Source organism: Malus domestica, chromosome 12, assembly GCF_042453785.1.
Source record: "Malus domestica chromosome 12, GDT2T_hap1".
NCBI lineage: Eukaryota > Viridiplantae > Streptophyta > Magnoliopsida > Rosales > Rosaceae > Malus > Malus domestica.
This window is the reverse complement of record NC_091672.1, coordinates 30,791,749-30,812,263: the sequence shown is the minus strand read 5'-3', so window position 1 is coordinate 30,812,263 and position 20,515 is coordinate 30,791,749. Positions and strand designations below refer to the sequence as shown.

At 37.3% G+C, this 20,515-nt stretch overlaps 4 protein-coding genes and 1 non-coding gene across 5 annotated transcripts; 1 reads left to right on the top strand and 4 right to left on the bottom strand.

Moving 5' to 3' along the window:
• Positions 1-212: 212 nt before the first annotated feature.
• On the bottom strand, positions 213-2,649 carry LOC103451401 (rust resistance kinase Lr10-like). The gene is made up of 2 exons (XM_008390807.4): positions 1,551-2,649; positions 213-1,458 (listed from the first exon to the last, which is right to left on the bottom strand). Exons 1-2 carry the CDS (start codon positions 2,530-2,532, stop codon positions 332-334), a joined length of 2,109 nt encoding a protein of 702 aa, XP_008389029.2. The 5' UTR covers positions 2,533-2,649; the 3' UTR covers positions 213-331.
• A 2,082-nt stretch (positions 2,650-4,731) lies between these two features.
• LOC103451400 (PR5-like receptor kinase) lies at positions 4,732-7,567 on the top strand. Its single transcript, XM_008390805.4, has 4 exons — positions 4,732-5,557; positions 5,670-5,693; positions 5,795-5,821; positions 6,041-7,567. The coding sequence occupies exons 1-4, from the start codon at positions 4,810-4,812 to the stop codon at positions 7,414-7,416; spliced, it is 2,175 nt and encodes a 724-aa protein (XP_008389027.3). The 5' UTR covers positions 4,732-4,809; the 3' UTR covers positions 7,417-7,567.
• LOC103451398 (exosome complex component csl4) lies at positions 7,535-11,318 on the bottom strand. Its single transcript, XM_017336338.3, has 6 exons — positions 9,808-11,318; positions 8,837-8,911; positions 8,638-8,726; positions 8,406-8,490; positions 8,084-8,168; positions 7,535-7,893 (listed from the first exon to the last, which is right to left on the bottom strand). The coding sequence occupies exons 1-6, from the start codon at positions 9,970-9,972 to the stop codon at positions 7,802-7,804; spliced, it is 591 nt and encodes a 196-aa protein (XP_017191827.2). The 5' UTR covers positions 9,973-11,318; the 3' UTR covers positions 7,535-7,801.
• Positions 11,319-17,823: 6,505 nt separating this feature from the next.
• LOC103451087 (uncharacterized) lies at positions 17,824-19,233 on the bottom strand. The gene is made up of 2 exons (XM_008390521.4): positions 19,003-19,233; positions 17,824-18,492 (listed from the first exon to the last, which is right to left on the bottom strand). Exons 1-2 carry the CDS (start codon positions 19,119-19,121, stop codon positions 18,264-18,266), a joined length of 348 nt encoding a protein of 115 aa, XP_008388743.1. The 5' UTR covers positions 19,122-19,233; the 3' UTR covers positions 17,824-18,263.
• Positions 19,234-19,625: 392 nt separating this feature from the next.
• TRNAM-CAU (transfer RNA methionine (anticodon CAU)) lies at positions 19,626-19,697 on the bottom strand. The gene has a single exon. It is a non-coding gene; the product is annotated as a tRNA-Met (tRNA).
• Between the last annotated feature and the right edge of the window lie 818 nt (positions 19,698-20,515).

Below are 20,515 nucleotides of genomic sequence, written 5' to 3'. Positions count from 1 at the left end.
GAGTTGAATGCCTACATTGTATTATGGTAAACGAGTAATTCATGTGTTGGTCACATGCGCTTTTGCGTTCTCCTATATGTGTTGTTCATGTGTTGCCACACGTTTGTTTGAGAAGTGGGGGGGTCTCGAATTGAGATATTAAAACGTCGTGGAACATTTGAAATGATTTGGGTTGGCTTCTCATGTTCTAATAATCATTCTAACCAAAAACATGATACAAGTGCTTATTTATTAACTACTGGCTAGTAAAACTTAATTGAAAAGCCCTTACAATACTAATTTTCGCGCTACGTTTACAAATATGCAAGACACTACTGATTAGTGTGACAAGTTAACTTGACAGTGTTGTTCTTGGTTGATCTGTCTGAGTACTCGTGGAAGCAAATGGATTTGGTGGCATCATCAAGTTTTCAAGGCCTCCTTCTAGCATTCTAACAACCGCTTTCATGGAAGGGCGATTCACCGGGTACCACTGGATGCACCAAAATGCCACAGTCACTAGTTTCTTAGCAATCTGAGCATCTTCATCAGTATCTAGCTTCAAATCCAACGCTTCTCCTTGAACTAGACGATTGTAAACCAATTCCGGAAAGTAGACCTCACTGGTTCCAGATGTAAGAGCAGGTTGTTTTCTGGATCCAACAATTTCAAGCACTAGCATACCGAAACTGTACACATCTGACTTGTGGGACACGCTCCCGAAGTTCCCATTGAACACTTCAGGTGCAATGTAGCCCACGGTGCCTCTAGCAGCTGTCATAGATATGATACTGTCTTCCTTGGAACAGAGTTTAGCAAGACCAAAATCCGAGATCTTAGGATTGAAATCATGGTCTAACAGTATGTTATGAGGTTTGATATCAAAGTGGAGGATCATGCGGTCGCACCCTTGGTGAAGATACTCGATTCCCTTCGCTGTACCATTGACAATGTTGTGAAGTTTCTGCCAATCAAACGAAGTGTTGTTGGATCGATCTTTATATGTGATGAAGTTCTCTAGGGACCCGTTTGGCATGAGCCCGTAAATAAGCGCACGCTTGCCTCCTTCAGCAGAAAACCCAAGTAGGCGAACCACATTGACATGGTGAATTCTGCCAATGGTTCCCACTTCATTAACAAAATCTTCTCCGTTTCCTTTCGAATCACTGAGGACTTTTACGGCGACTGGAACTCCATTAGTTGGAAGCTCTCCGCTGTAAACACTTCCAAAACTTCCTTCACCTAACTTCTTCTTGAATCCATTTGTCATCTTTTTAATATTGGCATAGGAGTATCTTGTTGGTACGTGAGATTTGTGATCCTTTAGGAACCTTTCAACCTTCAGTTGATTCTCCTTTTCCAGTTTTCTCTTTGATTGTTTTACATAGAAGAAAACTGCTACTGCTGCCATTGCCGATATTAGAACAAAAGAAGCTAAGCTTGCTCCCACAATAATCGACCTCCGAGTTGATAGACAACCTGAAATTACAAGAGTTAAACAAATTGAGCTGGTCAGGAATGGAATTTTAAGAATTCGCCTTGGCTGGCAGCAGGTAGAGTACTAGCATAACCTTTTGGTTTTGGCGCTTTTGGGAATGGTAGCGCTTGTGGGGGATCTCGAACGATAGGGTAAGGATGACACTCCATCCGGTTGCTGGTGTCATTGAATTCACACGATCCTGTTCCTTCTGTACAGTTTTGACATTGCGGGAAATAACTATTTAATTTCCATTTCAGCAGTAAAACATTGTCCGGCTCACAGTCATTCCCAGTACTATAGCCATCATCCACTCTTCGTAGCGGAAGCTCTAGTTGTTTCAAGGTACTGCAAGTTCTGAACGGCAGCTTCGTGACAGAAGCTGATGGCGAAACAGCCAGAACTTGATGATGTCCGACACTAAGACATGTGATTGGTATGTAGGAGCTCCCCGTGTTCAAGGTTTGTGTCGTGGAACAATTCAAGAGCGTAAATTTCTCCAACTGGGGATAATACATGCCATATGGGTAAGGGTCATATGGGTACCCATATGGGTAAGGGTCATATGGGTACCCATCTGGGTAAGGAAGATCGCTAGGATGAATTTTATATTCGGCACAGTTGAAACGGTAGCTGTACATCCCGGAATTGACCATCCTGGGATCGCTAGAAGGTATTGGTTCCTGAGAAGGTATTGGTTCGAAGAGCGAGGTGGTGGAGATTGTAAAATTAAGAAGGCGTCTCGGAAAGCAACCCTCTTCATCATCGTAGACGCTGAAAGTTCGCCTGCGGTAATTGACACTTTGGATGGGAAACAGTCCTGATGATGAGGAGAGCTGAATCATTGTCTTGTTTTTTAAGCAAGAAACCTCAAACTCTGGATGGCCACATTGAAGGGGGTGGTCTTTGAGACGGAAGGGAAACTTGATGAGGGGGCCGGCGTCGCTACAGTTTGAAACCGGGCAGTCAGCGACACGATCATAAGCTGCTGCTTCGCTTGGAACGACGTTAATCGCCATGGAGAAGACGATTACTAGCAAGGAAAACGCAGGTAGAAGGAGCAGGCTATCCACCATCTTTACTCTTTAGGCAGACCGGTGCAAGAACTGTTATTTTGAAAGTTTTGCCTTTAGTGTAAGTTTTCTTGTATATTTACATGGATCAATTTATTCAGTGTTGAAATTTCCTTCTCATTTAGACTTAGTTTGGGAGTGAGGTGCTTAAAAAAAACACCCATAAAAAAAAGCTGTGAGGGTTTTAGGTGTTTGGTAAACTGAAAAAAAAAGGCTTATTTTGGAAGCTGCTGTGAGAATAAGCTGAAATCAAAGGAAAAAGCTGAAGCTGCTATTTGCAGCTTTGGAAAACTGGCTTTTTTTCAAAGCACATGAAGCTACCGTGCTTCTTTAATGAAAAAACTCACTATTAGACTGCTTTTTTTTTCCAAAAACACTTTTACAAAAAAGTTTACCAAACACTCTGCTGATTTATTTCACAGTCGCTTATTCTCACAACAGTTTTTTTTTCAAAGCACAGCAATACCAAACCAGCCCTTAATGGGGATGCTACCGGCCTTTCGGACTTTGTCAATCCACCATCCATCTCTTCTTTTTAGGGATGGAAATTTTTCCCAAAAATCCCAAATCAAACAAAAAAAATTCCGATCTCATTCCTAAAAATTCTAACACCGATAATACCGAAAATTTTTAGATCCATACCAAACCGATCTCGAACTTTTCGGTATAGGAATCGAGATTACATATGCAATGATTCGGGAATCCTAAACCAAACCAAATATATATATATTTATTTATTTATTTTGGTTGCATGCATCTTGAATGTTAAATTTAAGTAGTTTGATAGTAGAATATATTAGAAATAGAAGTATGAAATTAATTAGTTTGGAACTTTGGCACATCAATTTGACTTGGTAGGAATGAATTGGTATGAAATTTCAAAATAGTATAAGGTAAAAAACTTAAATTTCAATTGATATGAAATGATGGAACAATTTTAGGCGAAAAGCCCAAAATTTTTAGTCAATAGTCCAAAATTTCAAATTTCAACCCAAAAGTCCAATCCCAATTAATCTCGAAATACCGAAATTTCGGTTTGTGATTGGTCTTCAAGTTCTCGTTCCGAAAATTTTCGACTTGGGATTCGGGATCCCATTTTCGATTTGGGATCACATACCAAACCACGCCTACTTCTTTTTATCTTGCAATGTCGTATGATAATTGAAATCGTCTTTTTTCTAGTTCACCATTTAACTTTGCAAAAAACAGCCAAATAAAAAATTGTTGGTTTTGAATTTTTGATTAATGTTGTTAGAAATTTCAATGTGAATTACACGGTTCATCTATTTATTAAATAACCATTAAATGAGTAAATGATTCCAAATCTATTAATTATTGGCAGAGTTAATTTTTAAAAGATGCTCTAGAAAATAGATGATTTGGGTCTATCACATGACATTGTAACAAAGTATAGCCGAGAAGGTAGCACGAAAGGTTTCCGCTAGCATTACTGTATTCTTAATTGTCATCTTTCTAATTTAACCTTCCTGGCAAGTGTAAGCGACTAGTTTCTCCCTTGACCAAATTTTTAAGTGTCAAATTTAACTTTTCTAGCAAGCGCAAGGGTATGTTTGGTATTCTATTTGAAAATTTTTATCATTTTTCAAAACATTTCTTAAGAACATTTTCGAAAAGCAATTTTCTGTAAGACTCAAAAACTTGATTGGTTTGAGATTTAAAATTTTTAAATTTTACGACTTAAACTAAATAAAAAATCTAAAAAGAGGGGGTCGCAGGAGAGGGAGAAAGATGAGAAAGAAGGAAAGGAAGTAAGAGATGATTGAAGGAAAAAGAAAAAAGAGAGAAGATCGGACGAGATAGAGGGGAAGAGGAGTGAGAAAAAAAACCGAGAGAATAAAGATAGCGCGAATTGGAGAAGAGATGAAAAAAAGTTATTAAAAAAAAAGGAGGAGAGAGAAAGAAGAAAAGAGAGATAGATTTGGAGTGGGAATGGAGGAGGAAGAAAAAAGAAATTAGTAAGTTTAAGTTTAAAAACTCTAAAAACTCATTTTTTATGTTTTTAGATAATAGACTATATTTTTGAGTTAGTCTTGAATTCGGTTTTCGAAAATAGTCCTACCAAATAAGCTTTTTAAAGCCTAAAACTTGAAAATTGTTTTTTAGTTTAAAACGTTGTATTCAAGTAGAGTACCAAACATTACCTATTCTTTCTTACCAATTTTTAATTGTCTTCTTTCGAATTGTGCAAGCGACTCGGTTTCTTCCTTGACCAAATTTCCATGTGTAATATGCAGAATACAGCCGGAAACTTGTAAGGAGATGAGTTTTCCCTCTTTTTCTTCCTCCTCAATTCCGTTCATCTTATCGCTTCCTACAATGCTGAGAAGAATCCGGTTACTAGCATGTGTTATAGCTATCAGCTTTGTAGTGTGCCATGATGCTAAGGAAGAAGGAAACTGTCGGAGGCATGCTTCATGTGGAGATCTTCTAGACATTCAATACCCTTTTCGCCTGAGAACCGGTTCTGAAGTTAATTGCCCCGGCTATCCAGCTGAGCTATCGTGCGACCATAACCGCACCACCTTAAATCTCTTCAATGCTACATATTATGTCAAAGCGCCAATCAACTATGAGCATCATACAATCCATGTTGTGGATCCTGGTTTGCTAAACGATTCTTGCCCTTTCAGGCCTCTCAACTGGCTAACAAGCGAGAACTTTAGCCAAATTCCATATAGCTATTATTACGTTGATTACCGTTATCTATCCTTCTTCGATTGCTTGTTACCAGTTGAGTCTCCGGATTATGTAGAACTGAACTGCAGTAATACTAACTCATCATCTGCCACAACATCACATTCTTATATTTTGGTGAAAGATGGGGTGAACAATCTTCAACCCTCTTGTACTCTGACCGGAGTCGTTATGGCTTCTGATATTATCCCAGAAGATGGAAGTGGCCTTTCAGTTTCTTTCATCCGTGATCTTTTAATAAATGGTATGGAGCTTTCGTGGGGTGGAATTCTCCCCCACAACTACTGCGACACCCGATACCAATCCCTCTACTGTGAGTATGGTTGCATCAGTTTGGCGAACAGTTACTAATTCAAGTTAATTTTATATGAATATGAAGATTTTTTTCTCCAACATCTCTTACTGAGACTAGTTAACTTCTGCAGGTTTCGGTGAAAGCATGAAGAAGGGTAAGTTTTGACTAACACCACATTTTCTACTAGCTAATGTTATAAGATTGCTCTTAAAATTGCTTAGTGTAATCCTTTCCCTTCGTTCTGTTTTCGCACAGATCTCATAGAAGCCGCCAAGATCATCGGTAAGTCTTTTTCAAGAATGTTTACGTTGTTCAAATAGCTGAAATTAAATTCAAAAGAATATACGGATAGAAAAGGAACAAGTATCCATTTTTAGGCACTTGCTACTATTATAAATGAAATTAAAGTGTCTTCGGAACTAGTATTGAGCGGTGGATTTTGAAAACTGAAGTTCCAATTACAGGATGAACTTCTAATACCCTCCTGTATTCTTATGGCAGGATGTTTTCTGATGGCGCGGATGATACTCGGCGTTGTTGTTTTGTTGGGTTTCTGTTGCTACAAACTGTACTGGAAAAAGTTCCCCAAGCATGAAGCAGTTGAAGAATACTTGCTTGCTTGCAAGAATCGAATAACAAGGTACTCGTATTCGGATATTAAGAAAATGACGATTGAGTTAAAAAATAAAGTCAGACAAAAGGGCTTCTGGAAAAAGTTCCTGAACGATGCAGTTCAAAAGTTATTGGATGCATGCAAGAATGTTAAGAGAAGAAAGTACTTTTATTCAGACGTCAAGATGATTGTAGTTTCTTTGAAACAACGGAGTCAAGGAGTGTATTCGAAAAAATTCCGAAAGGATGATGCAGTTGAAGAATTCTTGGATGCATACAAGAATCTTATGCCGAGAAGGTATTCGTATTCAGATATTAAGAAGATTACAATCGATTTCAAAGATAAACTCGGTCAGGGGGGCTTTGGTTCCGTCTTCAAAGGAGAGCTTTCGGGTGGTCATCTTGTTGCAGTCAAGATGTTGAGTGGCTCCAAAGGTGAAGGGCTAGATTTCATCAGTGAAGTTGCCACAATTGGAAGAATTCATCATGTCAATGTGGTGCAACTAATTGGATTTTGTTCTGAGAGATCCAAAAGAGCTCTTGTTTACGACTTCATGCCTAATGGTTCCCTCGAAAAACATATATTTTCGGAGAAGGAAACAGGCGTTGTTCTTGGTTGGGATAGAATGCATGAGATAGCTCTTGGGGTGGCTCGTGCGATCGAATATCTGCACCAGGGATGTGATATGCAAATCCTGCACTTCGACATCAAACCTCACAACATTCTTCTTGACGGAAACTACACTGCTAAAATTTCCGACTTTGGTCTTGCGAGATTTTACCCTAGAGATCATAACACTCTTTCTCTTACTGCTCCAAGAGGCACGATGGGATACATAGCTCCAGAAATGTTCTACAGAATCCTCGGAAGCGTTTCGTACAAAGCTGATGTTTATAGCTTCGGAATGCTGCTAATGGAAATGACCGGTCGGAGGAAGAACTTGAATGCACATGCACAAAATTCAAGCCAAATATACTTCCCTTCCTGGATTTATGATCAACTGGACAAAGGATTGAGTGTTGAAATTGTGGATGCCTGTGAGAACGATAAGAAAATAGCCAAGAAGATGATCATGGTTGCGTTGTGGTGCATACAATTGAAGCCGGCGGATCGCCCTTCCATGAGCAAAGTCGTAGAGATGCTTGAAGGGGAAGTCGAAGCCCTACAGATGCCTCCGAAACCTTTCTTCTGTCCCCAACAGATGCCGATGGAGGATCCGCATGGTGGCACGGACAGTGAAGAGGAAACGATCTCCATGGTATAAGGCAAATGCAATGCCGAATTCCACGACTTCCGTGTTGTATCACGGATGTCGAGGGTTCTTAGTCTTTCATAAGAAACATTTTAATTGTGTTCATGAGCTATTAACTCAAATAAATGAATGATGATAATGGAGTAGGATGAATATATGCAGCACATACAACTACAACTCAACTTGAGAAGAAACCGCAGTCTCTTGCACGATTTTTCAAAATAATAAAACGTAAGCGAACCCATAAACCAGAGACGCCGGTTCGGAAAACCCTCGACATAGAGGTGCATGAGGGCTACCATTACTTCTGACTTTAACCTATAAGAAACTGTAAGGTTACAGACTCTCTTTGGAAAAAGGAGAAGAAAGAAGAACTATTAATTCCGAATTCATCTTTTCATCCTCCGACCTTAGCGACCTTTCTTTGCTCGATTTGCCCTGTCCTGGGGCACTGCATCTCTGTCCAGCTTATTGGTACCATTGTTTCACCTACAATGAACAAATAGAAAATCACATCTGAGTTCACATCATGCGGATATGATAGGGTTACTAGTGATACGCCGATGCACATATTAGATGAGGATAAGACGCTGTAAATGTGTCATAATACGCTTGCATTTTGTCAAAATGTTATAGCACTCGCCGAAATTCAATAAATACCAGCAGAAAATTCATGTACCTGATGCAGCACTCTGTGCCGAAATAACACCCAATTCATTCTTTGCAGTTGACAGATAATAAGCCCTAGCATCTCCAAGGGACAGCTTAATGAAAGAATCAAGGAAAGTAGGAAACTATTTCTGTAATTAATCGCTGCAATACGAATGTTAAGCACAATTGACGTAGTATTAAATGTATCATTGAAGCCGTCATCTGCCAACACCTAACCGGTCAAGGGGTAAATGTTGAAAATTAATTAGAATATCTACGAAATGCCAATCTTTTCTGCATGACAATCTTTTTAACCTGATATTAACAGGGGCATTCCACACAAAGGATACAACATGAGCTCTGACAATGTCACCCGGGCGAAAAGACGAAAGCATATCCACTTTATCAATTTCGGTGGCTCTTACATCTTGAAGCCTGTTAATAGAAATAGCTTATAAACAAAATAACATTTTGAAAACAAAACAGAACAACAAAAAACTTCACTAGACAAACTGCAATCCAAATATGCACGAGATAAATGCAACGCCTATGTAGTCATTATTCAAAAGGGATACCACATACCTAATTATGCCACTAAACTTTTCTCGCACAGATTTCGTGCCAAGACACAAAATATCAGCAGAAGCCATCCTTTCCATCACTTTGGTAACCTGCCATAATAAAATGGGGCGAGATTTACATACACGAATCAGTCAACAATCTGCCTCATAATTAAAGAAAGTGACTATGTTATGCAATAATCTTGTTGATGAGCCCTTACTCTAGCAATGACAACTGATCCAGGCTCTGGAATGGCACCATGGGCCTTGTGACCAGTTACTTCCACAGTGGGTCTCTACAAAACCACAACAATCAATTGATATCATCAACGGAAATTTGAAGACCACCATATCATAAAAATTCAAAAAATCAATACAAAGTTAAACAACAAAACAATATACAAAGGAAATGGGAATTGAAAAGTTCCAAACTTTTCTCCTTAATTTGGTAAAGCACGTCAAAGATTCATAATTTAGGGCATGTTCCTGATTGCTTCATGAAGGGCTAAAAGTATTTGCAACCAACCATCCAGAAGTGCTTCCTAAAAAGCACTTGGATTTTAATAAAAATCTCACCGTGCATGAAAGCACTTCTAGAATAAACGCTTATGAGCAAAAGTACTTCCTCAAACCCAAAGGACATTAAAGATTCAATGCTTATGAGCACTTCAAAGATTCAAAATTTAGGGCATGTTCGGGATTGCTTCTTGAAGGACTAAAAGTGTTTTCTAACAACCAAAATCACTTCTAGCATAAAACCGCTTATGAGCACTTCTAGCATAAACGCTTATGAGCACTCCTAATGAAAGCACCTCTAGTGTGTTTCTGATTAAAAGTACTTCTATCACTTCTAGCATAAATGCTTATAACCACTTCTAATAGAAGGGCTTAATGAAAGCACTTCTAGCATAAACGCTTACGAGCAAAAGTACTTCCTACAACAGCAATAAAAGTACTTCCTACAAAAGCAATCCCAAATGACAACTCTAAAACGGTGCATTTATAACCAAATTTTGAATTTTCCATCCCTGAATCTCAATTTTCTGTCAATGGTGAGCACCCAATAGTAAAAATTTCATATTTTCAGGCCAGAATACACCAAAAATTCAAACTTCATAATAAACTAATTTTCCCAGAAAAAAAAATTCTCAAACTTTCTCAGCAGCCAAACAGAACGAAAGCTAATAGAAACCTGGTCGGGCGAGTCGGAAGGGGGGGATAGGATACGGCGGGACCCAGTGAGGGAAGCGTAGACGGTGAGCTTGTCGGGGGACACGTAGGCACCTCTGCCTGCTTTGAACTTGGAGGCTTTACCGAGAACTTCCCCTGGGGTTACCCACTCACTATTTTCTCCCATTCTCAACTGTCGGGGCTGATTGAATTGAAGAAGAAGCACAAGAGAAGCGGTGCCGGTGCGGCGGCTCAGCCTTCACAAATAGAGCTCTGCTTTTTACTTTCTTAGCGGCGGGACGCTTCCTTCTCTTTTTCTAGTTCTTATTTTCTCTTTCTTTATTTTATTTTGTTTTTCTTTTTGTTATATTTGTTTAACAAAATATATTATCTACCCTAAGAATAAGAGGAGTAAGTTTAGCCTCTCGCAGGTGAACTAACAATAATGTGATTTAAATTCGTTTTTGATGATAATCGAACCTAAAAAACATTTTACTTATAAGCGAAAAGGAGTACCACTAGACTGTAGTATTAAGTAACAATTTTCTTTTGGTTAAATTACATTTTATCCCCTTAAGTATGGGGTCAATTATAACCTCATACAATATCTTTAAAACAATTCAATTTTATACATTCAGTTATATTTTCTTTTTAGTTTCATACATCCAACTAAAAATCTGTTAAGTTAACCGTTAAGTGATGACGTGGTAAATGTAGAATCCATATTTGTGCTGACATGGCTGTCAACTTTGCACCACGTGAATAAAAAATAATTAAAAATGATTTATTTAATAAAAAATCAATTTATATTATAATTAAAAACAAAACAAAAATTGGTAAAGGGAATCTGGGCAATCACCCTCTTCCTCGTCTCCCTCTACCTCACCTCTCGCCACCACTCCCAGGCCTATAAGCCCCAGCCCAAGCCCGTCGCCGCCGTCCAGCTGGTTCCGCCGAACCACATCCATCATTGTGAGGTCCGATTTCTCCCCGTGTTCTTCGATTCTTACTCAAACTCGACGGTTTTCGAACAGAGCAAGTCGCTATGGCTTGCAACAATCTCTCATTTCTCACCTTCGTTCTTCACCTTCTTGGCGATAGGAAGGATGAAGAACTTCCATCACCGGAGAACCTATGCCGAGCTTGCAAATCTTTCTCCGATTTTGAGCGTTGTGCTTCTTCTGGCTCCGGAAAGCGGAGCAATGTCGAGGTCTTGGTCAAAGATCTGGCATTGGGCCTGACTCGTCTCAGCAACACGCCAGAGCGTGGCAAAGCTTGAGCGTCAAACAGTGTGCACGGTAGGATTAGCGACTGTGTTCATCGCCAGAGTCACAATGTCGCAATCCACGGATCTTCGGATATGGTTAGAGTCTGAGCCCCAGCGAAGTTTCCATGGGCCGAGTCGTTCAATGAGCTGGGTTTTAGGGAGAAGGTGGAGGTGAAGAGAGTGAAGGTGAGGGAGAAGGTGGGTCGAGGAGGTGAAGAGAGAGTAGTGGGTTTCAAAGAGAAGAGAGGGGAGAAGAGGGAGAAGGTAGGTCAAGGAAGATGGGTTTTAGGATTTTTATTTTTTTTAATAACGTAAATTATTATCTTTTAAATGCATAAAAAATAATTTTTTTAACCACGTCAGCATAAATAGATGGGAACTTTAACGAAAAACACCCGGTACTGTTCACTTTAACGAAAAACCACATTTTTACACTAAAAAGTCAATCCTGGTACTATTCACTTTACCTTTTATTTTGTCCTTATCATTAAAACTTAAAGTTTTCAAGCTCTTTTCATTAGTTTTCCTTAAATAGATCTCATATTTGCCACATCATTACTTAACGGATTTTCTAACAGATGTATGAAATTGAACTAAAATGATAAGTAAATGTATGAAATTGAAATGTTTTGAAGATGTTGTATGAGATTGCAATCGACCCTAAACCTGAGAGGTAAAATGTAATTTACCTTTGTTTATACCATACTTAGGGTCTTCATATTTAGATCTCGTACAAATACTCGGAGGACTTAAATGTAATTATGTAATAAAAGAATGGGCAAATATGTAATAAGTGATGAGCCCTTATTCTATAAAATGACTCTTCACCCTCACAATTGGGGGAGGTTATTTTCTTAGGTCATGGGAAGAGTTCTCTCACCCTCAGAAGCCCTCTCGCATCCCCTAAGCTCTAAGCTCTCACCCTCACACTCAAGCTCTTACACAAAAATACAATAATCAGTATGGACGTAGCTCAAACATTGTGGTTAACCACGATACATCTTGTATTTACATATTCACGGTCGGATTTACGTTGTTCCAAGACCCCTCCAGTTTTATGCATCAACAACCTTTTTCTTTTTATTTTAATAACAAACGATAATACTACTCTAAAAAGCATTTTCACAATAATTTAAGTGTAGTTAAAATGAGTGGAATACCTATATGAAATATTCAGGCACCGTAAATTTAAGTATTATACTATTGTGAATTGTCGATTTGAGTTTGATACGATAGAGTTTTATATATTATGTGGGGCCCATAGATTTTTTATTTTTTTTAATTTGACTACCTATTTCCTCTCTTGTTTTTTTGTGTATAAATATCACACTCGTATAGTAGACATAGTACGTAATATTTATACCATTTTATAAAAAGAAATCCATAAATTGATCCGTCAATAGTTTCGTTGAAATCGATATTTAAAATGGTGTTTTAACAAAACATTCTCTTACTGTTTACTTTTAACGAAAAACCACATTTTTACTTTTTTCTGATACTATTCACTACATCTTTATTTGTCATTTTTCATTAAAACTAAAAAAAAATTGAACTTTTCATTAGTTTTTCTTATTTAAAACCTTGAACATATTCACCTATCCACCTTGTATCATTCAACTCTCCAACCCCTATGTTAAACCATTTTCTTCCAGCTAATCCAATGTATTTTTAAGAATTTTATAGTGTGGGGAAAATGACAAAAATGAGTTTTGATAGGAATTCGCAAGTGATAAAAAGTCATGAGTTGCCACTTAGTATTAATGTTTAGTGATATTTTTCTTTACTTATAAGTGAGAGGTTTTAGGTTCGATTATCGTCAAAAGACGAATTCAAACTGTATTATTGCTAGTCCATTATGATGTTAAGTCCACTTTAGTGTATATAATATTGCTTGTTCAAAAAAAAAAAAAAAGAGTCATGAGTTACATCGCATAGTTTTTGTAAAAGATAAGAACCTGGCTCTTTGCAAGATTTTTTTTTCTTTTGCGGTAAAGAAATAGCACTTTATCGTAGTGGCGAAAAACAATTATATGCCTATGCACTCTGTTGTGTGTTTGATCGTCCTCAATTTCTCTTCCCTTAACAACTAGATGTCAATTCCACTATGCTACCGCATTACTGAAAAGAAAAAGAAAAAAAAAAAAATATATATATATATATATATATATATCTTTTATTAAAACTCTAATATGGAAAATAGGCAAATTAATAAAAAGAGTAATGTTAGGCAGACAAATTTTTTAGATCATATTTGCAAATTATATGACGTATCACCAATAAAATATAATTAACACATTAATTAACACTTAAGTAATAATCTAATTATTAACAACCATGTTATATGATTTATACTATATGATTTAAATGTCGGCATAAGATATTTTCGGCAGGCATAACGCCCTTTGAACGTCCTCCATGAATTTCGAGGTTATGGTGCGATAAGAATAACACGAAGTTAGGTTTCATGTATGAACGGGTTTCGGAAAATGACACAAACATTAAATATGATATGAAATGTCTTTTGTTTTTGTAAGCCTGGGGCCTTGAATGGCATGTTTCAGAGGACGACCGACGAATATTGAGCTGATTTCTTTGGTTCGAGGCATTGAGAGCATGCAGAACCAAAGATATAAAAAGACATCGTACGCATGATATGATCAAATATTATAAGCACATTCACACGTAACGAAAAAGAAGCAAAGAGGACAAATATACGATGCTCTCCCTAATCCACAACCAAGACCCGACTCAAAGAAATCCTTACTTGAGCACTAATGTGACACGTAGCTAAGACATATACAAAGCGAAACTCTTTGTATTAGGAATTTTAAACGAACTATATTAGTAAACACGAATTTAAGGACGATTTTTGTGCGGTGTATGTCCCAAACAGATGTACAACGTGGTGCGGAAGGCACTATCCAAAAATGTTCTCTTATCCAACTCAACCCTTCATTTGACTCATTGATCAGTGAGATAAACATATACGATAGTTGTAATTGTATCACAAACTTCCAACTTGAAGAATTGTAGGGTAGTTACTTTTATACCACTTTATAGGTCTGCTCAAGACATACACAAGAACACCTCCATGCATTCGGATAATTTCCAAGATTCGAATTCAAGGGAAAGATTGCTAAAATGGACACTTTGGATGCGATCTCTAAGTATCAATATTATTTGACTGAAACCTTGTGGGTTTTCAATTTTTGATCAAGGTTCCTGAAATTAATTTGATAATGTATTTCTATGTAGGTTACTATATTTTTTAAATTAAAAATTGAAATTTATAGTTGTTTAATGAGATTTTAAATAAATAAAAAACCCATAATTTGTGGATTAAAATTATTAAAATATAAATTATACTCTCCAATATATTGTGTGTGTATAAACATGAGTACAGTCATCATAATTAACAAAAAATATATTGCACCAAAATATGGGTACATTCTTCAAAACCACACAAAAAATAATAGATATTAGGCTTAATAACATTAGTAAATTTATTTGATTAAACTTGACATGAATACTGTCACAACCCGTCCCGGAATTTTAATTCCGAGGACGTGAAAAGACGAAAATGCCCTTAAACGGGACTAAGGGGCGAAAATTTAACAATTGGTTTTACTTAAAGTTCCTAAGTTATTTGGTTTTAGGAACTTAAACTAGGCTTAAGTTGGATTTTTAGGTTGGAATTTATGAAATTGGGATTGGAAAAGGACCACGTGGGATCCCCACATCCCTCAATCCTCTCCCTATTTTCTGCATGCTGTCTCTCTCTCTCCTCCCTCACGAAACTCTCAGTTCTCTCTCCCTCTCCTTCGAACTCACACGGACCACCACAAAACCACCCTAAATCTATACCAACGACGGAGTTAAGACCACCATCAAACTCCTGGAACCTCTACGATCACGATGGTACCCATTTCAAGTAAGTTTGACTTCGGAAAACCCTAGTTTCAATGTCACCGTAATATTGCACTGTTCACGAACTTCGAATTGGCTTTGTTTTAGGTGAAACCAAGCTCACAGTGAGCTTAAGTCCCAAGGAAGCTCGGAGTGCTTCGTTGGCATGAATTGGACGTCGGGATCACCTAGTTCGAAGGTAGGCCGATTTCTTGAATTTTTGAAAGTTTGATCCCGTTGTTTTTAGACCCTAAAACTAGTCCAACGTGAAAGTAGATGTTTAGGGCTTCAAATTGGTGTACAATTCGAGAAATTTGGATGAAAAACGAAGGAGAATAGCAAGTTTGAAATTTTTCCAGAAACCGGCGAACAGTCGCTGGCAACCGGCGAATCGCCGGAGAAGACAGGGAATATTCCGTCAGTTTTGACGGAATATGCTAACGGCGTGACTGCCGCCGTTAATTATTTAACGGAATATGCTAGGATTTAACGGAATATTCCCTAACTGCCGTTACTGTGCCGTCAGTGTGCACGGCACGTGGCCGCACGTGGGGGGCACGTAGGTCCGTGCCACGTCAGGCGCGTGGGGGCGCGTGAGACCTCCAAAAATTATTTTAAAAATATGGGGATGATCCTGAGGTTGTGTAGGTCACGGTGGTATATTCATATACCCAATTGGAGCAATATATGAGGAGTTATTAGCTAAGAATTGGGTTAGGCGTTAAATAACGTCAATTTGGTTACTTCTCGTATAGGCAAGGATTATACGGACGTTGGGCATGGCTAAGGGAGGCTCAGGGACCTTCGACACGTCGATGTATTCTGTGAGTGGGCAGTTTTGTTTTCCGTATACATATATACTTACCGTTTTCCCAGAAATTGAAAATGCATGAAATTATGCTTTAAATGAAAATGTATAAAAGTATATGAGATATATTAGTTGAAATGCCATGCATAGAAGTATGCGAAAAGTATATAGAATTATACGAAAAATGTGAATTGAGATGCCATGCATAAAATTATATGCAAAGTATATAGAAATGTGAATCGAATTGCCATGCATGAAATGATATGAAAAGTATGAATTGAGATATGATGCATATGAATGAATGGTGCGGCGGACGCACAGGTGAGTATCAGGTGAGTATTTAATTACTGTTATGATGATGTTGATGTATATTAAGCTCAAATCATGCACCATAGTTTAGTGCTTATAGTATTCACCGCATCGCACGCTCGCCTTGGATCCAAGTAGATGCTGGTCGCACAGTCCACGCGGAGTGGGTGCGACGGGCTAGTCGAAGAGTGTTAGTGAGATTTCGACTGGTGGGTGACCTTAGATTATGTGCACAGATGATTGATGAGAGAAGCACTAGAGTGTAACCTATGTGCAGAAGGCCGTACAGGTCACAGAGGTGACTCCGGCAGAGTGAGAGTGATAGATTTTGAGCTCTAGGTTCAACCGTACAGGGCTATTAGAGGGCCTCCGGTTGATTACTTCTTGCACCTGATATAATTACTGTTGATGCATTCATACTTAACTGTTGAATTCCGATATGGCATGGCATATTTGTACTGAAAAATGTTGAGTTAATGAATTGAAGTATTGAGAATATATATGTATATTTATATTTTACATTTCTGGGAAAGTATACAGGTTTTACGGAGAGGGGTTACAACGTTTTAAGAAATGTTTGGATTTGGAAAATAATTGTTTTACTGACCCACTCAATTTTGGTTTTGCGCCCCTCCAGGTTCAGGAATCACAAAGGTGTGGTGACTACGAGGAATTCGACGGTGTTCTGACAAAATGGACAAAATTAGGACTCACCTTCGGGTGTATCAACTTATAAATTGTATCTTAAAGCTTCCGTACTGTGCAAATGGTTACGTCACTCTCACGTGACGGCCAGCATGCCCTCCTTCGGGACGGGGTGTGTCAAATACACTCTCAAATCAAGAAAAAGAATGTACCCATATAAGTTTAAAAATAGATTAGAAAAAAATTGAATATATTTTATATAAAAAAAGGGTACATTTTACTACAACAAATTGGTATATTTAAGAATGGGTACATTTTAAGATTAAAAATTTGAAAAATTACATGAATGGGTACACATAAGATTAAAAAATTGGAAACCTTTTTATAAAAAATTAATGGGTACAAACTTATTCTAATTTATTTATTTATTTTGTAAATGTTTTGAATTGAAAATTATTTAGGAGTTTAATGAAGGTGAGAGTATTAATATCCTAAATCAATTATTAATTTTTATTTTAAAAAGTATGTAACTGATATGTAAATTCATTATTGCATTAATGTTAAGAACCTTAATCAAAATCTAAAAACTAATAAAGTTTCAATCAAAGTACATTAGTAACTAAGGACCTATACTAATTTTTCCTTGCTAAAATGACCAAAGGAAGGGGTATATACACCCATAAAATTATAAATAGTAGACCAGAACCGTCCTTGCCGACCTATTTTCTCATGTGTGTTATAGTAAAAGATGACGATGCATAAGGACCCTCGATCCCTAGTCAAAAGTCTGACGACAAAAACCTATGTGACATTTGGAATCGTGTGCATTTTGGGGGAGAGCAACTGAAAGTGAACTTTTTTCTGCTTTTGCTTGTGATATATTGTTAATTTGTCATTGTATTATTTGCATGTTCACATTGTCAAAAAAGTGATTTCTGAAAATTTAAGCATGGTTTCACGTGCATAAAGTTACAAAAAGAGGGCTTTTCTAGCTGCATTGCATTGCAAGATACAGATCCTACCTAAAAAATCAAGCTTTTGGTCAACAACCTAGCTAAAAATAAGCTTACCGGTCAATAAAGCAAGGAAAAGGCACCACCATAAAATCATAATCTCATCCGCATATGGAGTAAGATCGCCTTGCATTAACAAAAGTAGAATTATACTGTATTCATCCCTTCTTTTCTTTCTTGGATCCAAAGAGCTTGAATACAACTTTTTCATCAACGTATGAGATGCGTAATGGTGCTTAAACGCCTATTTTGAGATTATCAAAATTCATACATACAGGTGCATTGTAAAAATAGTAGTACTATCCACACATCTATTTTTACCTTGCACGCAGCCCTTACTAATTTCTATCATTTGATCATCTTCGACTCATTCGATCCGACGACTGGAGATTAAGAGAGTGTGTGGGAGATTATACTTAATTACATGCATTTCATGATTAGCTAAACAGAAACCAGAAGCTACGTACAATAATTAATGGAAGATGGCTAGCTTAATTAGCTAATTAATTATGATGATGAAGATGATATGATCACGAAGAATCGAATTTGTAGTGTTTATCGATAGCAACTGAGACGTCCCATATGCAACTGACTCCCTTGGGAATGGTCACAAGGTCCCCAGCACCAAACTCTACAAAATCTGAAGACGATGATGATGATGAGCCTTTTCTAGGGTATACCTTCACTTTGCCTTTCACCAGATAACATGTTTCCGCTGCGTCAAACTTCAATGTGTACTTTCCAGGCGGACACCCCCATCTGAAATATTACACGTAAAAATTAATAATATATCTCAAATCAGAATCAAATATTCGAAAGTAAATAGCTAACAAATTAATTACCAATATTTCATAAAGACGGATCAACTAAATAGTCAGGTTAGTGTAGCCGGTCCTAAATTTGGACACGAGTTTGAATCTCTCTCTCCCGGTTGCTAGCTAGAGTAGTTTCAAAAGTATAACTAGCAAATTAAGTGTGTCAAGACTTGAGAGATATCATCATGAAAAACAACATATGTGGTTAGACCTTAGACACGAGTTCGAATCTCTCTCTCCAAGTTGCAAGCTAGAGTAGTTTCAAATCAACGTATAACTAGCAAATTAAGTGTGTCAAGACTTGAGAGAGATCATCATGAAAAACAATATATGTGGTTAGGCCTTAGACACGAGTTCAAATCTCTCCCCTGTGTGTTAAAGAAAAGGATCATGAAAACGAAGAACTATAACCTGTGATCTCATTAGGAGAAAGCTAAGCGAAATTAAGACTTACTTGGGCCATGAGTTAATACCCAACTCAGATAATCGTGAATCAGAGAGATTGCTTTCTACTACGATTCTTAGATTGGAAAGTGCTTCTGCAGAAGCATTTGATGATGCTGTAGCTGCCATGAGGGACAATGGGATAGTTGAGAGGAAAGGAGGAAGAAGAAGAAAGAGACAGCTAGAAGGAATGGATGAGAAAGGAGTTGTGGGGTGGTTGGCCTACTCATGTTTATATATATATATAAACGATCGAGAGAGAGGACAGGAGAGGAATCTTTACATGAACCTAAAGCCAATAAAAAATACAGCAAAAAAGCCTTAAAAGAACAATTATATTTACACATTTAGACACATGTTCGAAACGTGGATATGTTCTGTGTTTCTCAGAATCTGATTCTGATATGTATGAAATTTGACTAAAATGCTTCTCCTCAAGGATAAATACAAGAGGCTATATCCCAAAAAGCAGAAGCAGAGCAGAAGATGTGTGCAAAAGTGCTTCTGGGGAAGAAGAAATCTAAAGGATACATACAACAGGCTATCCCAACAAGCAGAAGCAGAAGATACGTACAAAAGTGCTTCTGGGAAAGAATAGAAAAAATAAAAAGGGAACAACGGGAAGTCACTCCTTATCAGAGCCAGGTTTCGATCCTGGGACCTGTGGGTTATGGGCCCACCACGCTTCCGCTGCGCCACTCTGATTTGTTAATGTCTGTCTAACATAAAAGCATATTAAGCTATTTACATTGGAGTGGGCTCCTAATTTAAAAGACCCCAGAATTATGACCAAACAAAATTATATGTTTTGTCACCAAGTAATATTAAATTATTTTGTAATACCAAAATAATTGGATTTTTTTTAGGATTTGATGCAGTTACTAATTCATATGATATGGAATGTATAAAATGAAAACTTCATTCTCAATTCTACGAGAACTTTATGAAAGCTTTTCATTTGCTTTACTTGATGGAAGTTTTATGTTCCAATAATGTATTCTAATTTTTTTTATGGTAATCGATTCAGCACTTGATATAAAAATATACTTTAGTTATATTTCAAATCTCTTCAACAAATTTAATAATGAGCATAACGGTCCTATTGTTCAAAGTATGCAATAAAAATCTAAGAAAAATGCGTGCACTCGTAACGTACTTGTACGAATGGAAATTATGGGGATACATTTCTTTTCAAAGAGCAAGATGCATTTCTGTTTTAAAACTAATTAATACCTTCCATCTTTTCATTTTCAACCATAAATGGAGTCATATCATATGATCCACTATAAAAATGTTGACAGACTCGGATGAGAAGCTCACAACAAAAACCAAATTTCACAATATAAACCCTAATTGTTGCTTCTTTCAGAAAGGGTTTCTTCGTCTCCCTTTTCAGTTTTGCTATCTGCAACTCTCTCTCTCTCTCTCTCTCTCTCTCTCTCTCTCTCTTTTTAGTTTCTTATTAATATATTTGCATGATGTTCATATGTTCATATGAGAAGCTCACAACGAAAATCTTTTTA